The sequence below is a fragment of the Balaenoptera borealis genome, assembly GCF_965194805.1.
Source record: "Balaenoptera borealis genome assembly, chromosome: 7".
Classification (NCBI taxonomy): domain Eukaryota; kingdom Metazoa; phylum Chordata; class Mammalia; order Artiodactyla; family Balaenopteridae; genus Balaenoptera; species Balaenoptera borealis.
In genome coordinates, this window is record NC_138864.1 from 85,401,469 (window position 1) to 85,418,251 (window position 16,783).

The 16,783-nt window shown below is 40.2% G+C and overlaps 2 protein-coding genes across 4 annotated transcripts in view; one reads left to right on the forward strand and one right to left on the reverse strand.

Moving 5' to 3' along the window:
• Nucleotides 1-514: 514 nt before the first annotated feature.
• LSM5 (LSM5 homolog, U6 small nuclear RNA and mRNA degradation associated) lies at nt 515-3,693 on the reverse strand. The gene is made up of 5 exons (XM_082399497.1): nt 3,538-3,693; nt 2,248-2,343; nt 1,945-1,972; nt 1,179-1,251; nt 515-778 (listed from the first exon to the last, which is right to left on the reverse strand). Exons 1-5 carry the CDS (start codon nt 3,581-3,583, stop codon nt 746-748), a joined length of 276 nt encoding a protein of 91 aa, XP_082255623.1. The 5' UTR covers nt 3,584-3,693; the 3' UTR covers nt 515-745.
• Nucleotides 3,694-10,028: 6,335 nt separating this feature from the next.
• Nucleotides 10,029-16,783, forward strand: part of AVL9 (AVL9 cell migration associated) — a 68,754-nt gene continuing 61,999 nt past the window's right edge. For 2 of the 3 annotated variants that reach the window (XR_014246790.1, XM_082399454.1), the window contains exon 1: nt 10,183-10,362. Coding sequence is in view for 2 of the 3 variants with exons in the window: in XM_082399454.1 (XP_082255580.1) it covers nt 10,270-10,362 (93 nt within the window). In the remaining variant the exon portion in view is untranslated. Of the gene's footprint in view, nt 10,363-16,783 lie in introns of all 3 variants that reach the window. The other variant, XM_082399455.1, reaches the window with a different exon arrangement.

Here is a 16,783-nt window from a genome sequence, read left to right on the forward strand (position 1 = left end):
TAATGTTGCCAAAATATTTGACATGGAAAGATTCTCCCCATTTAAATTCAAAAAAAAAAGTCTTATATGGAGGTTACAAAACAGTACATTCAGGAAGAGTAAGTTTTTGTAAAAATAAAATGTGTACTGAGAGTATATTAAGAAAGTCTAAGAGGATATACAGCAAAGTGATTAATATTTTCCTTTTTCCTTTATCTGCACTTCTACAATGTGCATATATTACCTGTGTATTTTGCGTGTTTGTTTTTAATAGGAGTTAATGGAACTTGAGTTCAGTAGAAAAATCGTCATTTCAAAGCATCAGAGTTTGAACTGAATTTTGTAAGTAATCATTTCAGGTTTTTTTAATGCACCTGTTCAAAATCAAAAGCTCATCATTTTGTTTGGAACAATTTTTCTTTGAGAATCAAATGGTCACCTAAATGAGGAAGCAAATAATCATAAAATGACAGGAGAGCAAGTGACAAAGTAACTACAACCACTGGCTATTGCAGTATAATAAATAAAATGACGGTTAACAAAAACACCTTTATTTTTGTCTTCAAAGAACAAACTGTTCTTCTTTTTCCAACATAATCATGATTAACTTACAAAAACAGGCATTTACAATGCATCTTCAAAGCATTTCCCTTTAACGGAAAACTTGGCTTCACAGAATACAAACGTTAAAAAGTTTTAAAAAAAAATTCTATTTTGTTGTCATTGTAAGACAAAACAGAATCTAGCATAAGTCAAGGAAATCCATTCATACTTCAGGTCCTTCTCCTCCAGGAACCAGCTGCAAAGGAGGAAAAAGTTTAATATTTAGTTTAGTACTACATAATCTAAAAACCCCTACTGAGAGCTCCTCATTGATCGGAGTCACGCCTCTTTGCCCCTCCCCCATATTTCCATTTTCTCCATGTCACTGCTGTTTACAATTCCAACATCATCAATTAATACTTAGTGTCTCAACAATGATTCTTGGCAAAATAAATGATTAAAAAGCACAAGCAAACTAATCTTAGGCCTAATGTCATCTTCAACAGTTTGGCCATAGAGCCCCGACCACCAGAGCACCCCTTTCCCATCTTAAGCACCACTGGACCATGAGCATTTAGTCAAGCAAGTTAGTTCTGTAATCCCTGCCCCACAAAAATAGCTTAACATCTAAATAAAATAGCTTTACTGTGTCTTACCATTGTTATGTTATTTCCATTTAGCAAAATTTGATCTAATTTAGTAATTCTTCTTCCTTCTGGTGTGATTTCACTAAACAAATAGATTAAAGGTTAATTATATATAAATGAACATGAGATCAGGCAATTTTATCAACACTTCAGAGACAAAGTGGGTGATGTAAATTCTTCCCCAAAGGCAACAGAGTGGACTGACTGGCCTAAGATGCACATCCACTAGGGCTGATCTACATCTAAAAAGGTGAAACTTGCCAAGGAGATCAAATATGAAATAAAACGTTTACTATCCTCACTCTTTTTACTATTATTTACTACTGATTCCTATCCATTATACCAATCTGTAATTAATTCAAATCTGAAAGCAGAGCTACTGGTCACGATCTTTATAATTACTATAACTGAAGCATCATTTACATTTTCTATTATATATAAGTTGTAGAATAATTAATTTAAAGCATTAAATGCTCTTATTATCAGTTCCTTTATTTGACCTGAGCCCTAAGATCTCTGGCTGTTTTTAGTACCTTTTACCTTAAAGCTTTGTCTCTACTAATTTCCTAGCAATTTAGTGACAATTACATAAAGGTAATAATCCTCTAATCCAATTTTACTAACGTGAATAGGTAAAACTTCTATCTTTAGAGTAGTTCGAATAGGCAGTGTTCTCTGACTCAACAGATCATTTTACTGACTCAACAGTACTAAAACTGCCTTAAATTAAAAAGAGATTCCCCTGCCCAATTCCTTAATTTTTAACACTACTCACAACTCAGTGACATCTTCCAGTACCATATCTGAAATTTGGTGTTAAGAAAATAAATATACCAAGTTAAATTTACTCTGGCTTCTGCCTTTGTTCAGTTTTAATTATGACATTGAACACAATGGCTCAAATTCAAAATGCTTGTGATTGGTAAGAATTTCATCTTCTTTCAGTACACGCACCTCTATCACAATTTCCATGAGAATAAATTAATTTTTATTATAATAATCCGTAAGTACTGATTGTCTACAGTTCTTTTTTTAAAATACTGAAAAAAAACCATACTACCAACTTTTAAAAGGATACTGACAAAGTCATCAAATCCCAGAAGTGTGCCAACAATCTCCTTATCACTCTTCATCACAATGTGAATCCTTGATCCTATACACTTGTCCACAAGCTCTATGGATTTTTTTTTAACAATAAAAAAGGGGTGGGGGGAAGAGGAGAGAAAAGATTATTTTGCCCATTCGTTACTTCAACAAATATGTGAGTGCCTACTGGCACTTATTACTTGCATATGGTGAAAGATAAACCAAGAAAAGTATTCACTCGAAAACTTTAGGTCTTACACTACATGTCTCTGTTCATCATTCTATGAACAGGAAAGTTTTCCCTGTTCTCCACTTACCCCTCCTTTGTAACAATTTATCATGGTTGTGGCTTAATATTATTTTAGGTTACCTTATTGACATATGAACCCCACCCCCGCCCCCCAGACTCTAAGGTCCATGAGAGCAGAGACGGTGGTTGTTTTTACTCATCAGTGTATCCCCAATGGACACTGCCTGTCATACACTGACCCTTCAAAAAGAGTTTGTTCCATGACACTTGACAATCACGGCCACATCCACTAGCTCAATCACCCTTCAGATACAAAATATTAAAAGAGAGGCCTGTCTTCACCAGAGATCCCTTCTTGTCACTACGTCTCCCCCACCCCCCAAAAGTCTATCCTCTGTAGTCTGACAGCAGCTTGAACATCTCTTCAGCAGGCTTAGCGTTATTTGGTACGATGTTTATTTGCCCGGTATCCTGTCTCCTACACTGGTTTGTATGCTATCTGAAGGCAACGGCCGTGATTTTAGTTTGTTCAACAGTGCCCAATCATGGTGTCCAGTGCACAGAGGCGCGATAACTGTTGAATAAATGAACGGCAATAAGAGCTAGTTTCCAGAGTCCTCTTTTAAGGCGCAGTCCAGATCCTGGTGCCTCTCTCAACAACCGGCCAGACGGGCAACAGGGCCTAATCTGGGGATTTTAAATGCTAGGTTGAAGAACGGTACTGCTATCCACTACTGAAAGGCGAGCTCACAACAAAGAAGGCCGACGACTTATTCACTAAGCGTGAACCTCTTCCGGTGACAGTTTGGTCTGGGGAGTCAAAAGTCCCTGCCTCGAGAAAACCCCACCACGCCGAAGAGACGTGGGCGGCCTGAGGCCGCAGAGACTTGGAGCCTAGAGGAGAGCCGCGGAGAAAGAAAGCAATTGGTCATATACATTTTTCTAACACTCAGCCAGGGGCTGCGCTGCCCCTCGGGCCCCGACCCTAATCTTCAGCTCCCCGCCCCGGAACCCCAACACGACAACGGTTACCTAGAGGGAGAAGCTGCGACGGGTTGGTAGTAGCGTTAGCCGCCATGGCTACGCCGGAAGTGGTCTGCGTCTCTTGAAGTTGGGAAGGCGAGATTTAAAGAGCGCGCTTCCGCTTTTTCCGGCAGCCCGGACAGGCTCGACCAATCTGAGGCCGAGAGTGCGATCGGGCTGGTCCATGGGGATCGCTCCCAGTCACTCCTTCCCCGGCAGGGAGATCCTGGGAAATATTTCCGTTCACTGAACGTTCTGCGTTCTCGACAGACACTCATTTTCCTCTCCAAATTTCCAAGAGTCTTTAAAGCTATCCCGCCTTGTAAATAAATTATTCCTCTAACCCGGAAGACTTTGCCAAACGGAAACCTTTGAGTCTTTTTATCTTCCCCAAGTTGTATCTCATTTCAACCCAGGATCTTTCTTCAGACCAGTATAAATAAATTTGATTTTCCCGCCACCGATTCGTTGTGTTGTAATTTTCGTAAATTTTTTTTGTTGTTGTTCTTGTTTTTGTTTCTTTTAAGGAATCTACCGCTTCTTTTAAAAGTTCGGCGGATTGAAAACCCACAGCAAGGGACTTCCCTGGTGGTCCAGTGGTTAGGACTCTGTGCTTCCATGGCGGGGGTATCGGTTCGATCCCTGGTCAGGGAATTAAGATCCCGCCTGCCGCATGGTGTGGCCAAAAATACATAAGTAAATAAATAAAACCCACAACTAGCATCTTTAAAAAACTTTTCTGGGCGAGGGGGAGATTTTAAATATGTTTCCTATTTTCTACTATCGTTCTTAAATCCTGTTATATCTAGGAGTCTACTATAGACTTTTTGTATTCACTATTTCTTCCACAAACACATTGTCCAACAGGCAACCACCAGATGTCACTCTATGTTAATGACATCATATTTAGGAAACCTTGATGCTTTTACACTTCTTTTTTGAAAAGAGAAAGCAAACAAATTTTCTGCCTTAGTCTATTTTATGTTTGTATCTGAGGAACTTAAAACTAAAGAGGCCAGAAAGAACATCCTTCATTCATACAACAAATGGTTGTAAAGCACCCATCATTCATTCATTGAACAAATACTTTAGTTGCACACTGTCTGGCATTTTGCTGAGTATAAAACAGTGTAAAGAACAGAACTACGTCTTCTGTCCTTATAGGAGCCAGATGATAAATAGGGGAGAAAGACAATTAACAAACATGTGGAAGGCATATGAAATTTAATACATAAAGCAAAAAGTCCTCTTTTAGCTTCAGGGATCCTAGAGAAGTAGGTATGATTTAAGGCAAACATCAGTGAGGAGGTTCAGAAGCCCTTACAGGTGGGCCCTTGAGTTCAAAGCCCCCTAGGATTCAGCCTCCTTCTAAATACTAAGCCAATCCTGGCTTTTTTTGCATTTCATAAATATTGAGTACCTAGTATGTATCAGGAAACTTACAAATACACTTACTCCTAATCTTTATTCTTTTAATAGAGATAGAGTAGGATAATTAAACAGTTAGTTTATAAATCCCACTAGGGGATTAAAGAGAGAAAGAGAATTTTAAGGGAGTTTGGGAAACTTGTAAACTAATGACCATTCAAGAAAACAATCCCGTTTAAAAGAAAAATAAGAATCCAGTAAAAATAGGCTTCATTCAGCCTCCTTGACCTTCCCTGAGTTCCAAGGGGCAGATTCAAACAGTTTCTAATAAGGGAAGGGAGGGGATGCAGAAGTAAGGGGGGAGCAATCAAGAAACAATGGTGCAGCCTTGGGGCAGGGTCCTGGTTCTTGCTCAAAGAACATACATAATATCTTTGAATTCTGCAGGAACTAAGGCCCCCACCCAGCTGGAGGATAGTAACTTCAGGTTGAGCGTAAGATTCCTAGAGCACCACCCTGTTACCTCACTACCAATCAATCTGCAGAAAGTCACACACCCTGCAGTCCTCACCCCAAATTTTGCCTATAAAATCTCCTTCCCCAAAACCATCAGGGAGTTCGTGGTTTGGGGGGGCATGAGCCACCCATTCTCCTTACTTGGCCCTACAATAAATCTTTCTCTGCTCCAAACTCCAACGTTTTGGTCTGTTTGGCCTCACTGTGCATTGGGCACACAAACTTGCGTTCAGTAACATTCTCTTATAATTATCTACCCAGGGGGTAACACACATCCCACCCCACTCCACTCCTGCAAAAGACTGTGGGTTCCTCAAAGTCAAGAATTTTGGGAAGCAGCATAATGATTAAATCCATTAGTTTTGAAGTTAAATTACTTTGATTCAAACCTCATCGCCACCACAATTCCTTCTAGTTATTTGACCTATTCAAACTTTGCAAGTCCCATGTTACCCATTGGAAAGAACAGAATAATAGTGTCTACTTACAGGATTGTTGTGAAGATTAAATGAGATAATCCATGAAAAGTAGCTAGCAGAGGACTCATTAAATATGAGCTATTATTACTTATTTATCTTTGTTTCCTAATATTTAATATGATGGTTTGTGTTACAAAAGCTAAAATTGCTAGCTAGCTAGTTTCACATTTATCTTACTTTTAAAGACATAAGCCATTTTAAGGCAGCAATTTTGTTAGCGGAAAACTGGGTTTGCCTCTTGGTGGGTGTCCAGCTGAAAGACACAACCAAGCCAAAGATCCAGAGAAGGCAGGATTTCTTACTTGCAGCAAGTAAGGAGAACACGAAGGATCTTTCCCAAAACAGTGTCTCACTGAACAGGAAAATTGGGGAAGTTTTAAGCTAAGGGTACATGCATATTCATGAGGGGGCTTGAGCAGAAAATTCAGCACAGAATTGGGGCAAAGGTTGACAGAATCAAAGTTTTTGTTGGTTGAAGGCAGGAGGGTCACAAAAGGTCAACATCAAACCTCAGGTTATGGTTGAGCAAAACAGCTCAAGAAAGTGCTTCAGGCTAATCTTTATCATTGAAACAGAACTGGCAGTCTTTATGACAGATTTATTATCTTTGCTATTGTTACTTCTCTTGTCTGATAACATCTTTTGTTCCATTAAGATCATTATTACTGACACCTGTTCAAGGGCAAGCATTGTGGCCAGGCTTAGATCACAGAATCCCTTAAGCCTAAAATGGCTTCTCTTATATCAAAAAGCTGTATCTGGTTCTTTTCCTCCAGGCACCCCCTACCCTCTCTGCTTACAATTTTTTCCTTTCCTTTCCTTCTTTCTTTCTTTCTTTTTCTTTCTTTCTTTTTCTTTCTTTCTTTCTTTCTTTCTTTCTTTCTTTTCTTTCTTTCTTTCTTTCGTGTGTGTGTGAGTGTGTGTGTGTGTGTGTGTGTGTGTGTGTGTATGTACTGTTCCTACCACAGTTCCAAGCGTACTGTATGGTCTAATGTTCTTTAAGTTGATTCTCATTCTATTTCATTCATATCCATCGAAAACCTCCTTAATCTTCACATGATTCTAAAGACAAAGTAATGCCAAATTTGTTGTGAAGCCCTTTTCTTTTCCTGTTTGTTTGTTTGTTTTCCTATCTCTATTCTTGTTTCATTTTCACCATACCATAATATGAGTAGGGACCAAATTCAAGGCATTGTTGCTACTTGATAGAGTTTAAAATTCAGAAAAATATGCTTTAAGAAAGTCAATACTTTGTATTCCATTACAGAAACCAAATTAACATAAGCAATATTCAATACTATTGATGACGAATAAAGAAAGTCTCTTTATACTCTGAAAAAGGAGATACAATTTGTTTACAGAGTAGAGTTAATGGGGATTGCAGGAAGAGAGTGGTTTTATTTTATTGAGTACTTTCCTGAGGCAAGAGACAAAAAGAAATACGCAATTCCAGATGGAGAGTTCATTTTTAATGAATTTGAAAACATGTCACAGCTCTATGTCTCCAGGGTTTTTCTCCCATTAGCTCTTACTTACAGAGCAGATATAAAATAGAATTTATAATTCACCATAAAATATATATAATTAAAAGAAGCTTTTCAATGTATTGTTATGTTCAGAAAAGCATTTCTAATTATTTCCCTGGAGATAAATGTCATCATAAAAATACAAGCAAAAGTTCCCTTTCGGGCTTCCCTGGTGGCGCAGTGGTTAAGAATCTGCCTGCTAATGGAGGCGACACGGGTTCGAGCCCTGGTCTGGGAAGATCCCACATGCCGCGGAGCGACTGGGCCCGTGAGCCACAACTACTGAGCCTGCACATCTGGAGCCTGTGCTCCGCAACAAGAGAGGCCACGATAGTGAGAGGCCCGCGCACGGCAATGAAGAGTGGTCCCCGCTTGCCGCAACTAGAGAAAGCCCTCGCACAGAAACGAAGACCCAACACAGCCAAAATAAATAAATAAATAATAATTAAAAAAAAAAAAAGTTTCCTTTCAAAATAATGTTCAGAACAGAAACGGACTCACAGACTTAGAGATTAGAGAATGAATTTATGGTTGCAGGGGGGCGAGGGGGGAGGGAAGGGATAGTTAGGGAGTTGACTGACGTGTACACACAACTATATTTAAAAAGGATAGCACAGGGAACTCTGCTCAATGTTAGTGGCAGCCTGGATGGGAGAGGAGTCTGGGGGAGAATGGATACATGTATATGTATGGCTGAGTCACTTGGCTGTGCACCTGAAACTATCACAACATTGTTCATTGGCTATACTCCAATATAAAATAAAAAGTTTAAAAAAATAAAAACAAAACAAAATAATGTTCAGGAAGTATTCCATTATCTCAAATTGTTATTTCCAATCTTGTTCCTTACAATACTTTTTAAAATAAAGGAGAAATTTCTATTTTCCCCTCAATAGATATTTGTCCTTGTAGACAATATGTTGTTAATGAATTTATTTTATATTAATACAACTCATTATACAAGTCCTACAACTACTGTAGGACTTCCCTGGTGGACCAGTGGTTAAGAATCCGCCTGCCAATGCAGGGGACATGGGTTTGATCCCTGGTCCAGGAAGATCCCACAGGCCGCGGAGCAACTAAGCCCGTGTGCCACAACTACTGAGCCTGCGCTCTAGAGCCCATGTGCCACCACTACTGAAGCCTGTGCTCCTAGAGCCTGTGCTCCACAACAAGAGAAGCCACCACAATGAGAAGCCCACGCACCGCAACGAAGAGTAGGCCCCGCTCGCTGCAACTAGAGAAAGCCTGCGCGCAGCAACGAAGACCCAACACAGCCAAAAATAAATTAATTAATTTTAAAATATTAAAAAAAAAAACTACCATAAAAGTTGTTATTCTAAATTGTTAAATGGACCAGTCTGTATATTTAGAGATGGAAAGAATTCTGGAAATCCGCTTGTTTACTTTCTCTTCCAATTTTCCCTGTAAGCAGATGGAAGAAAACAGTAACATATTCTGTATACAGGCAATATTATAGTTTCACACACAGTTTTGAGCCAATGCCAAGAATTTTGTAATACAGAAAAGAAATAGTAGCAACATCTTGAAATTTTTCTACAGTATTTTTCTTAGCATTAAAAAAGTTCAACTGAATCATAGAAAGTATATTCTAAGAAGAGTATACTGTTTTTCTCAGCCATACTTAGATTAGAATGAATGTCCTTAAATTTCAAGGCCAGAAGTGGAATCAGCTGCTAAGGTTGTCTAAACTAAGGGATGTGCAATTTGTAATGATAAACTTCACAGCTCGTTATTGTAATAATTGTGAATGTTATTTGAAGCAGGTACCTATCCTCAAACTGCCCTGGATAAGACTTGTTAAATCTATTAGTATTTCCATTATTCACTTTAAATTGACATAAAATGAGATTCAATTTTTTTTAATTGAACTAGTACAATCAGCAAGGAAATAAAAAATCCTGGTGACAACAGACCCCATGTATTTTAGTACTCTGTGCTGACCAGAGTACTAAACTCAGAAAGATAGAATGAATTTTTTTTTTTTAAATATCAGGACTAAAATAATAAATAAATAAATAAGTAAATAAATAAAATAGCAGGACTAGAAGGATCATTTTACAGGTCTCCCTGTAAATTTACTTTCAAGGACATTCTGCATCAGGCCTTAAAACACTTCCAAACTCCTATACATAATATTTAAATAAGGAAAAAAACATAGAACGAAGCAAAAGAGAAACTCTGGGTAAGCAGGTAATTTAGAGGTTGAATACACAGATATACAGCCGCACCAATATGTCTCCGTGTTATCAAAATTTAAGAGTAAAGAGCAGAGAGGCTGTAGGCCAGAGAGACGAAGGAAAGGAAGTGAAAGAACTGGATACTCCGAAAGTGAAGAAAAAGAAAAAGGAAAGCTGAGGGAAGAGATGGGAAGGGGCGGAGATTTTAAGGGGGAAGAAACGAGGACAGAGGAGTAGAAAGCGGTATGAGATCTCACCTAGAGGGTGTGACCAGGGTACAGGTGTGCCAGGCGACCCCACCAGGCCCCGCCCCATCCCGGCGCCCCGCCCCCTCTCCAGGCCCCGCCAGGCCCCGCCCCATCAGGTGCCTCCCGATCCTGCCCAGTCCCGCCTTACCGGCGGCTGCCGCCGCATCAGGTGACAGCCCGGAAGCAGCGGAAGCGGATGAGGGAAGCTCGGCCGCGGCCCGAGGGGGCGGTGCAGAGCTGCAGGAGCCTCGGCCTCCTCCCCGCTCCCTGAGCGGCTCTCATGCAGCGGCCTCGCTGACACCTGAAATCCACTGCTCGCCGTCCTCCTGGGGATCACGGGGTTGCTCGGCTTGCCGCCCTCGGCGGTTTCAGTCGTTGTCGTGCGGGCCTGCGGCGGTCGCCCATGGAGAAGAACGGACGGGGCGGCGATAGCGCCCCCCGGGGGCCCGTACTGCACATCGCGGTGGTCGGCTTTCATCACAAGAAGGGCTGCCAGGTGAGGAAGGGGCCTGTGCCCGCCCCCGGCCGTTCGGGCGTTCGCGCGCTGCCGGCACCCAAGCTGCTCCGCTCTGCTTAGACCTCCCTCTAGTGCCCTCGGCTTCGCCCCTGAACTTGATTCCTCTCTCCGGTTCCTCGCACTCACCCCACCTGAAGCCCACCCCCCCACGCTCCCTTTTTTCTCCTGCCCCTGAAAATTGTATCTGGAGCAGCGGAGGAGCTATGTGTCGGTATACTGGGGTTGGTAGGTATTTAGGTTCTTTGGTGGGGTGGGAGGAAGGAATCGAAGGTCGGCCCACTCTCTTCCCCATCCAGCTCTGCCTCCGCTGACTTTCTGGGTGTCCACCTATAATGGGATCCTTTAGAAAAATTCAGCACTTGGGCTGCGTTTTCGAGGTAATGAGCTCTGGGACTCCACACGCGTGAAGCACACGCGGCGCCGTGGGGAAATCAACTTCCTTTGTTTATCTGTGGAAGCCCTAGAACCCCTGTTAGGCTGGTGTACTGACTCCACCCCCCCCCCTTCCCATTCGGCCTTGGTTTTGCTGTTTAGTTTTGTCCAGATCTTGCCTTTTGGTGAGAGATCGACCTCTCCAGCTCAATTGCAGTGAGAGGACGTGTATTTCACCGAGCAAAGAAACGTGCAAATGTAAAGTCATTTTTAAGCTTCTTCACTGAAATGGTGAACGGGAACAATAGAACATTTGCAGTCTATGTACGGAAGGCAAGGGAACAAAGATAGAAACAGGATTATTTAATGAGAGCAAACGCTGGAAGGCAGTGATGTCATAATGTGCTAGTGAATGGTAAATTGAAATTCTTGAAGTACTAAAAATACTGATTGCTACCACTAGGTAATGTAACATTTTGTTTCTTGCGTTTCACAGAAAATGTAACATTTTAGAAGACTTTTATTGGCAAAATTTAAGTTCGTTAGAGGATGATAACAGAAAAGTGATGGAGTGGAAAGATAGTTGTGTTTGTACGTGTTTTAAAGACTGTTTAACTTTAAAATATATCATATTCCTTGTCCCTCAGGTAAAAATGGCATAGAAAGATACCAAGGAGGAAGTGGCATTATTCAGTATAGTATTTAAAAAAATTCAAAGCAGCAGCAGTAGAATATAAGTTTTTAAAATGTAGCCCTCACAGCAGAAACTAACACAATGTTGTAAAGCAATTATACTCCAATAAAAATTAATTTTAAAAAATAAATTTAAAAAAATGTGGCCCCATATTTAGAGGTACGAAAATAGATATTTGAGATAATTGTACCATGGCATGTAAACACAGTGTTCATCATCAGATTTTTAATACTTTAAAACTTCACATCTTTGATGTTGTCTTTTATAACTTACCTTGGATATGGGCGAAGTAACTGAAACTTGGAGGAAGTAAAATGATCTTACTGAGGTCACGCTGGAGTTAGAATTGCCTGGGCACCATGTGTGTTCATTCAGCTGAGCCCCGTGGCATTTAGGAGTCTTTTACAGTAAAGTAAGAACTGGGGCCCACTTCACAACCAAACTGAATGGAACTTCTAGTGACAAAACAGAAGGAAATTTGGTAGGAAATAGAATAAAATCTTTTAATCGTTGCTGTCATCTAAAGTCAAGATTAATTATTATGTGTTCTACGTGTTTTATTGGTAAAAGTAGTATAATTGATGTTTCCAAAAGGAAAAATGATTTACCTTATGGAAAAAAAATGTAATGCTGCTTAGGGATTAAAGAGTACTGAACAACAGATTGTAAGATGAAGCAGAACTCTGGGGTGAAATAGCACCCTGGGTATGCCCTTTCTGTGGATTTGTTCTGGCTTTTGGTTTCAGCATTGAGATTGATTTTTTTTTTTTTGACTGTGCTGCATGGCTTGCAGGATCTTAATTCCCCAACCAGGGTTTGAACCCAGGCCCTGGCAGTGAAAGTCCTAACCACTGGACCACCAGGGAATTCCCGGTGACTGGTTTTGTAAAATGGACATTGTGCTGGGTGGGAGTCAGAAGACCTGGATGATGTCCTGGCTTCACAGCTTTATGACCTCCAGCAAGTCCAAATTGCTTAATTTTTTCTGTACCTCATTTTCCTCTACCAGATTTCATCATGAGAATTTTAGACCTGGCAGGGATCCTTAGAGGTCATCTACTCTACCTCCCTTAAATTTACAGATGAGTAAACTGAAACCCAGAAAGGTTAAGTGACTTAAACATACTTACACAGCTAGTTAGTGGTAAAAGCAGATTTTATTCAGAAAAGCAATTGCAACATTGAAAAAGAGACCTCGGTATAGAGCTGGACTTGATTCCGAAAATAACAAGGAAAAGTGAGAATTTATAGCCAGGAAGCAGAGTGGGGGCCAGTGGATGGAAAATTAGTACCTCAGGGGTAACAGGGGTTTCTAGCTAAACCAGTCTAACAGGATTCTTGCTAAAATTGGACAATGCAGAGATGAACCCAGAAGCCCAGAAGTCAGGGCCTAATTGAGAAGAGAGTTCAGAGGAGCCTGACTAAAGTTTGGTTAAGGAGAGCCTCTTTGTCAGCACTAACATTAAAGCCCAGCTGTCCCTGGTCTTTATAACTGCATCTCTTTTAGTAGCACTTTAGGTTGTAGGCTTTTAGTAGAGTGGAAAAAATACATGCCTTTTATATATATTTTTGTAATCCACAAGGTGCTTCAGGGAGACTAAGGCAATTATTTTTGAATACATACACTTGTTGAGTGTCTGCTCACCTGGGTTGTTGATAGAACTGAAGAGAACGCAGAGGGTTCTGCCACAATGCGATGAAAGATGATTTGGCTGTGCCTGGTCTTAGTTGTGGCACACGGGATCTTTGTTGCCGTGTGTAGGATCTAGTTCCCTGACCAGGGATCGAACCCGGGCCCCCTGCATTGGGAGCGCGGAGTCTTAACCACTGGACCACCAGGGAAGTCCCAGGGTTATTTTCTTATTGCTGGCTGAAAGCAGGTTTTGAAAATTATACTTACCTCACTTCGCGCTCCCAAGGCAGGGGGCCCAGGTTCGATCCCTGGTCGGAAGGCAAGATCCCACGTGCGTGCCGCAACGAAGATCCAGCGTGCTGCAACTCAGACCATTCCCAGCCTGAATAAATACATACGTACATACACACATAAATAAATATTTAAAATTATAATTACATCTCATAGCAGAAAATGAAGAGCTAAGAACCTGTTTTTGCAAATCAAACAAGAATTTGTTAGAATTTGTCAAAGTCAAAATGTAGGTGATTTTTAGATTGAACTAGTGTGTGTTCTGTAGCTTTTGCAAGAGTCAAACACTTATAATTTTTTTTTTAATTTTATTTATTTATTTATTTATTTATTTATTTATTTATTTATTTATTTATTTATTTATGGCTGTGTTGGGTCCTCGTTTCTGTGCGAGCGCTTTCTCTAGTTGTGGCAAGCGGGGGCCACTCTTCATCGCGGTGCAGGGGCCTCTCACTATCACGGCCTCTCTTGTTTGCAGAGCACAGGCTCTAGACGCGCAGGCTCAGTAGTTGTGGCTCACGGGCTCAATTGCTCCGCGGCATGTGGGATCTTCCCAGACCAGGGCTCGAACCCGTGTCCCCTGCATTGGCAGGCAGATTCTCAACCACTGCGCCACCAGGGAAGCCCCAAACACTTATAATTTTAATAGAACTATTACTATTTCTCAGAGAAACATTTTGGCTTACTAGTAATCTGGTTTCTGTTACTCCTCTAATGGAGGTTAGCTGGAGAGATGACACTGATTTCTGGACTCTAAAGAGAGTTAAGGTTGGTGAGTTGATAATCTGAAAAACCTTTGGAACCCTCTGTGGTGGTAGTCAGGTTGTGTCAGGGGGCTGCTAACATAACCACTCCACTCAGCCAACAGAGCGAATGAATGAAAGGCTCTCACACTGAGTTGATTGGTAAAATTGACACGTCATTGCAGTTGAAAAACAAACTTTTGCTGGAGACGTAATTTGTCTAAATTCATGGAAGTTCATCCAGCTGGAATAGGATGTTCGATTGATCTATACTAGTACAGGAAAAGATGGGAAAATAGTTTGTTCATCTACATTTCTCATTTTTGGTTGCCCTACTTTCTCTCTTTTTTGTCTTAGTTTTTATAAAATATCAAAGTGTACTAAAAATGCCAGTATATGTCATATTAGTTCTTAAAGGATGTTCTTCACTTCTGCAAATGATTTTGGATGACCTACAACTCTTTTTTTTTTAATTTTTATTGGAGTATAGTTGATTTACAATGTTGTGTTAGTTTCAGGTGTACAGCAAAGTGAATCAGTTATACATTTACGTATATCCACTCTTTTTTAGATTCTTTTCCCATATAGGCCATTATAGAGTATTGAGTACAGTTCCCTGTGCTATACAGTAGGTCCTCTATTTTTTATATAGTATTGTGTATATGTCAATCCCAGTCTCCCAATCTATCCACCCCCCCCGCCCCCCGCCCCACGCTTTCCCCCCTGGTAACTAAGTTTGTTTTCTACATCTGTGACTATTTCTGTTTTGTAAATAAGTTCATTTGTACCATTTTTTTTAGATTTCACATATAGCGATATCATATGGTATTTGTCTTTGACTTACTTCACTCAGTATGACAACCTCTAGGTCCATCCATGTTGCTGTAAGTGGGATTATTTCGTCCTTTTTTTATGGCTGAGTAATATTCCATTGTATATATGTGCCACATCTTCTTTATCCATTCCTCTGTTGATAGACATTTAAGTTGCTTCCATGTCCTGGCTATTGTACATAGTGCTGAAATGGACATTGTGGTGCATGTGTCCAACTCTGCTTTCTTAACCCTTCAAAATCCAAATATATTTGATGTTCTGTAAAGTACATGCATTAAGTCTTAGGCAGAAGGACTGTTCTAGAGACTGCCGTTCTTTGTTAATCAGTAGTGTATCAGGTGTTTCAGACTTTCTAATTATGTAAGATTTCCCTCAGGATGGATTAATCAGCTACCTTCTCCACCGTTAAGATTTTACTTCCAGGTGTAAAGGATTAAAAGTACATGGCTCATTGAATTGTAACTGACTTCGGATTGTTTTAGGTGGTTTGAGGGTGCTTTGTTAGACTGCTCTTCCAAGTACTCAAAATGCAGCAGGTCATGTTGATCACCAGTTCATTCCACACACTGAGATTATTCATAGAGAAGATTCCCATACTTGGTTGTAATTTGTAATATTTAGATTCAAGTGAGCCGAAGTAAAACCTTTGCTTAAAAAAGTAATTCCTGGGATTTCCCTGGTGGCGCAGTGGTTAAGAATCCACCTGCCAGTGCAGGGGACACGGGTTCGAGCCCTGGTCGAGGAAGATCCCACATGCCATGGAGCAACTAAGCATGTGTGCCACAACTACTGAGCCTGCACCCTAGAGCCCGGGAGCCACAACTACTCAGCCCGCACGCCACAACTACTGAACCCTGTGCTCCTAGAGCCTGTGCTCCACAACAAGAGAAGCCACCGCAATGAGAAGCCCGCACACCGCAACGAAGAGTAGCCCCCGCTCGCCACTACTAGAGAAAGCCCGCACATAGCAACGAAGACCCAACGCAGCCAAAAATAAAAAGATAAATTAATTTATATATTTTTTTAAAAAGCCAATATATTTCTTTAAAAAAAAAAAAGTAACTCCTTTCAACAGTGTGCTGGGTTGAACATGATTATTTAGGGGAATGTACTAAATCTTTGTAGACTCTTCTGTTATAAAGGTGCTCTGCAGTGCTGTGATAAAGAGGTCGGTTTACATGGGCAAGATGAAAGCCATCTATGTTGAAGATCCTCAAACTAGGCATGTAGATGTTGATTCCTTCACTTTGTTTCCTATTTTTTCTACCTTTGAGGCCTTCAGATGTATTTTAAATGAAAAACGCTTTCTTTTAAATTAAAATGAACATCTGTTTATCATTTGATTTTTTTTTCATTTTTATTTGGGTAATTCATGAGAATGAATTCTTCTATAGATACCATGTTAATTTCTAGTGGTCATTATTCTAGTTTATTGACCTACTTAACATTTAGAACATTTTAAGTGAGCTAAAGTACTACCATGACAATTCAAACGGTTTTGAAATATGTATCCATTCCAGCTCTTTCCCTGAAATTTTTAAAAATTTAGCACTTAGCAAAGAATTCTTCTTCCTTCTTATTCACCTGCAATTAGACTCATTGACATGAGGTAATTTATGGACATCTTCTATATAGTAGTTTGCTTGTTACAGATTGTGTGTCCCAGAGTTTTGCTTGTTCCTTATTTGCTTTGTGGAAGTAAATATATAAACTGTATTTGTTAGATTTGCATAATGTTTGGCAAAATACTATAATCAATGTATATCAAACTTTTTGGTTCTTTCATAGATAGAGTGGAACTTTTTAAAACACTCAATAGGGAATAGTTATTTT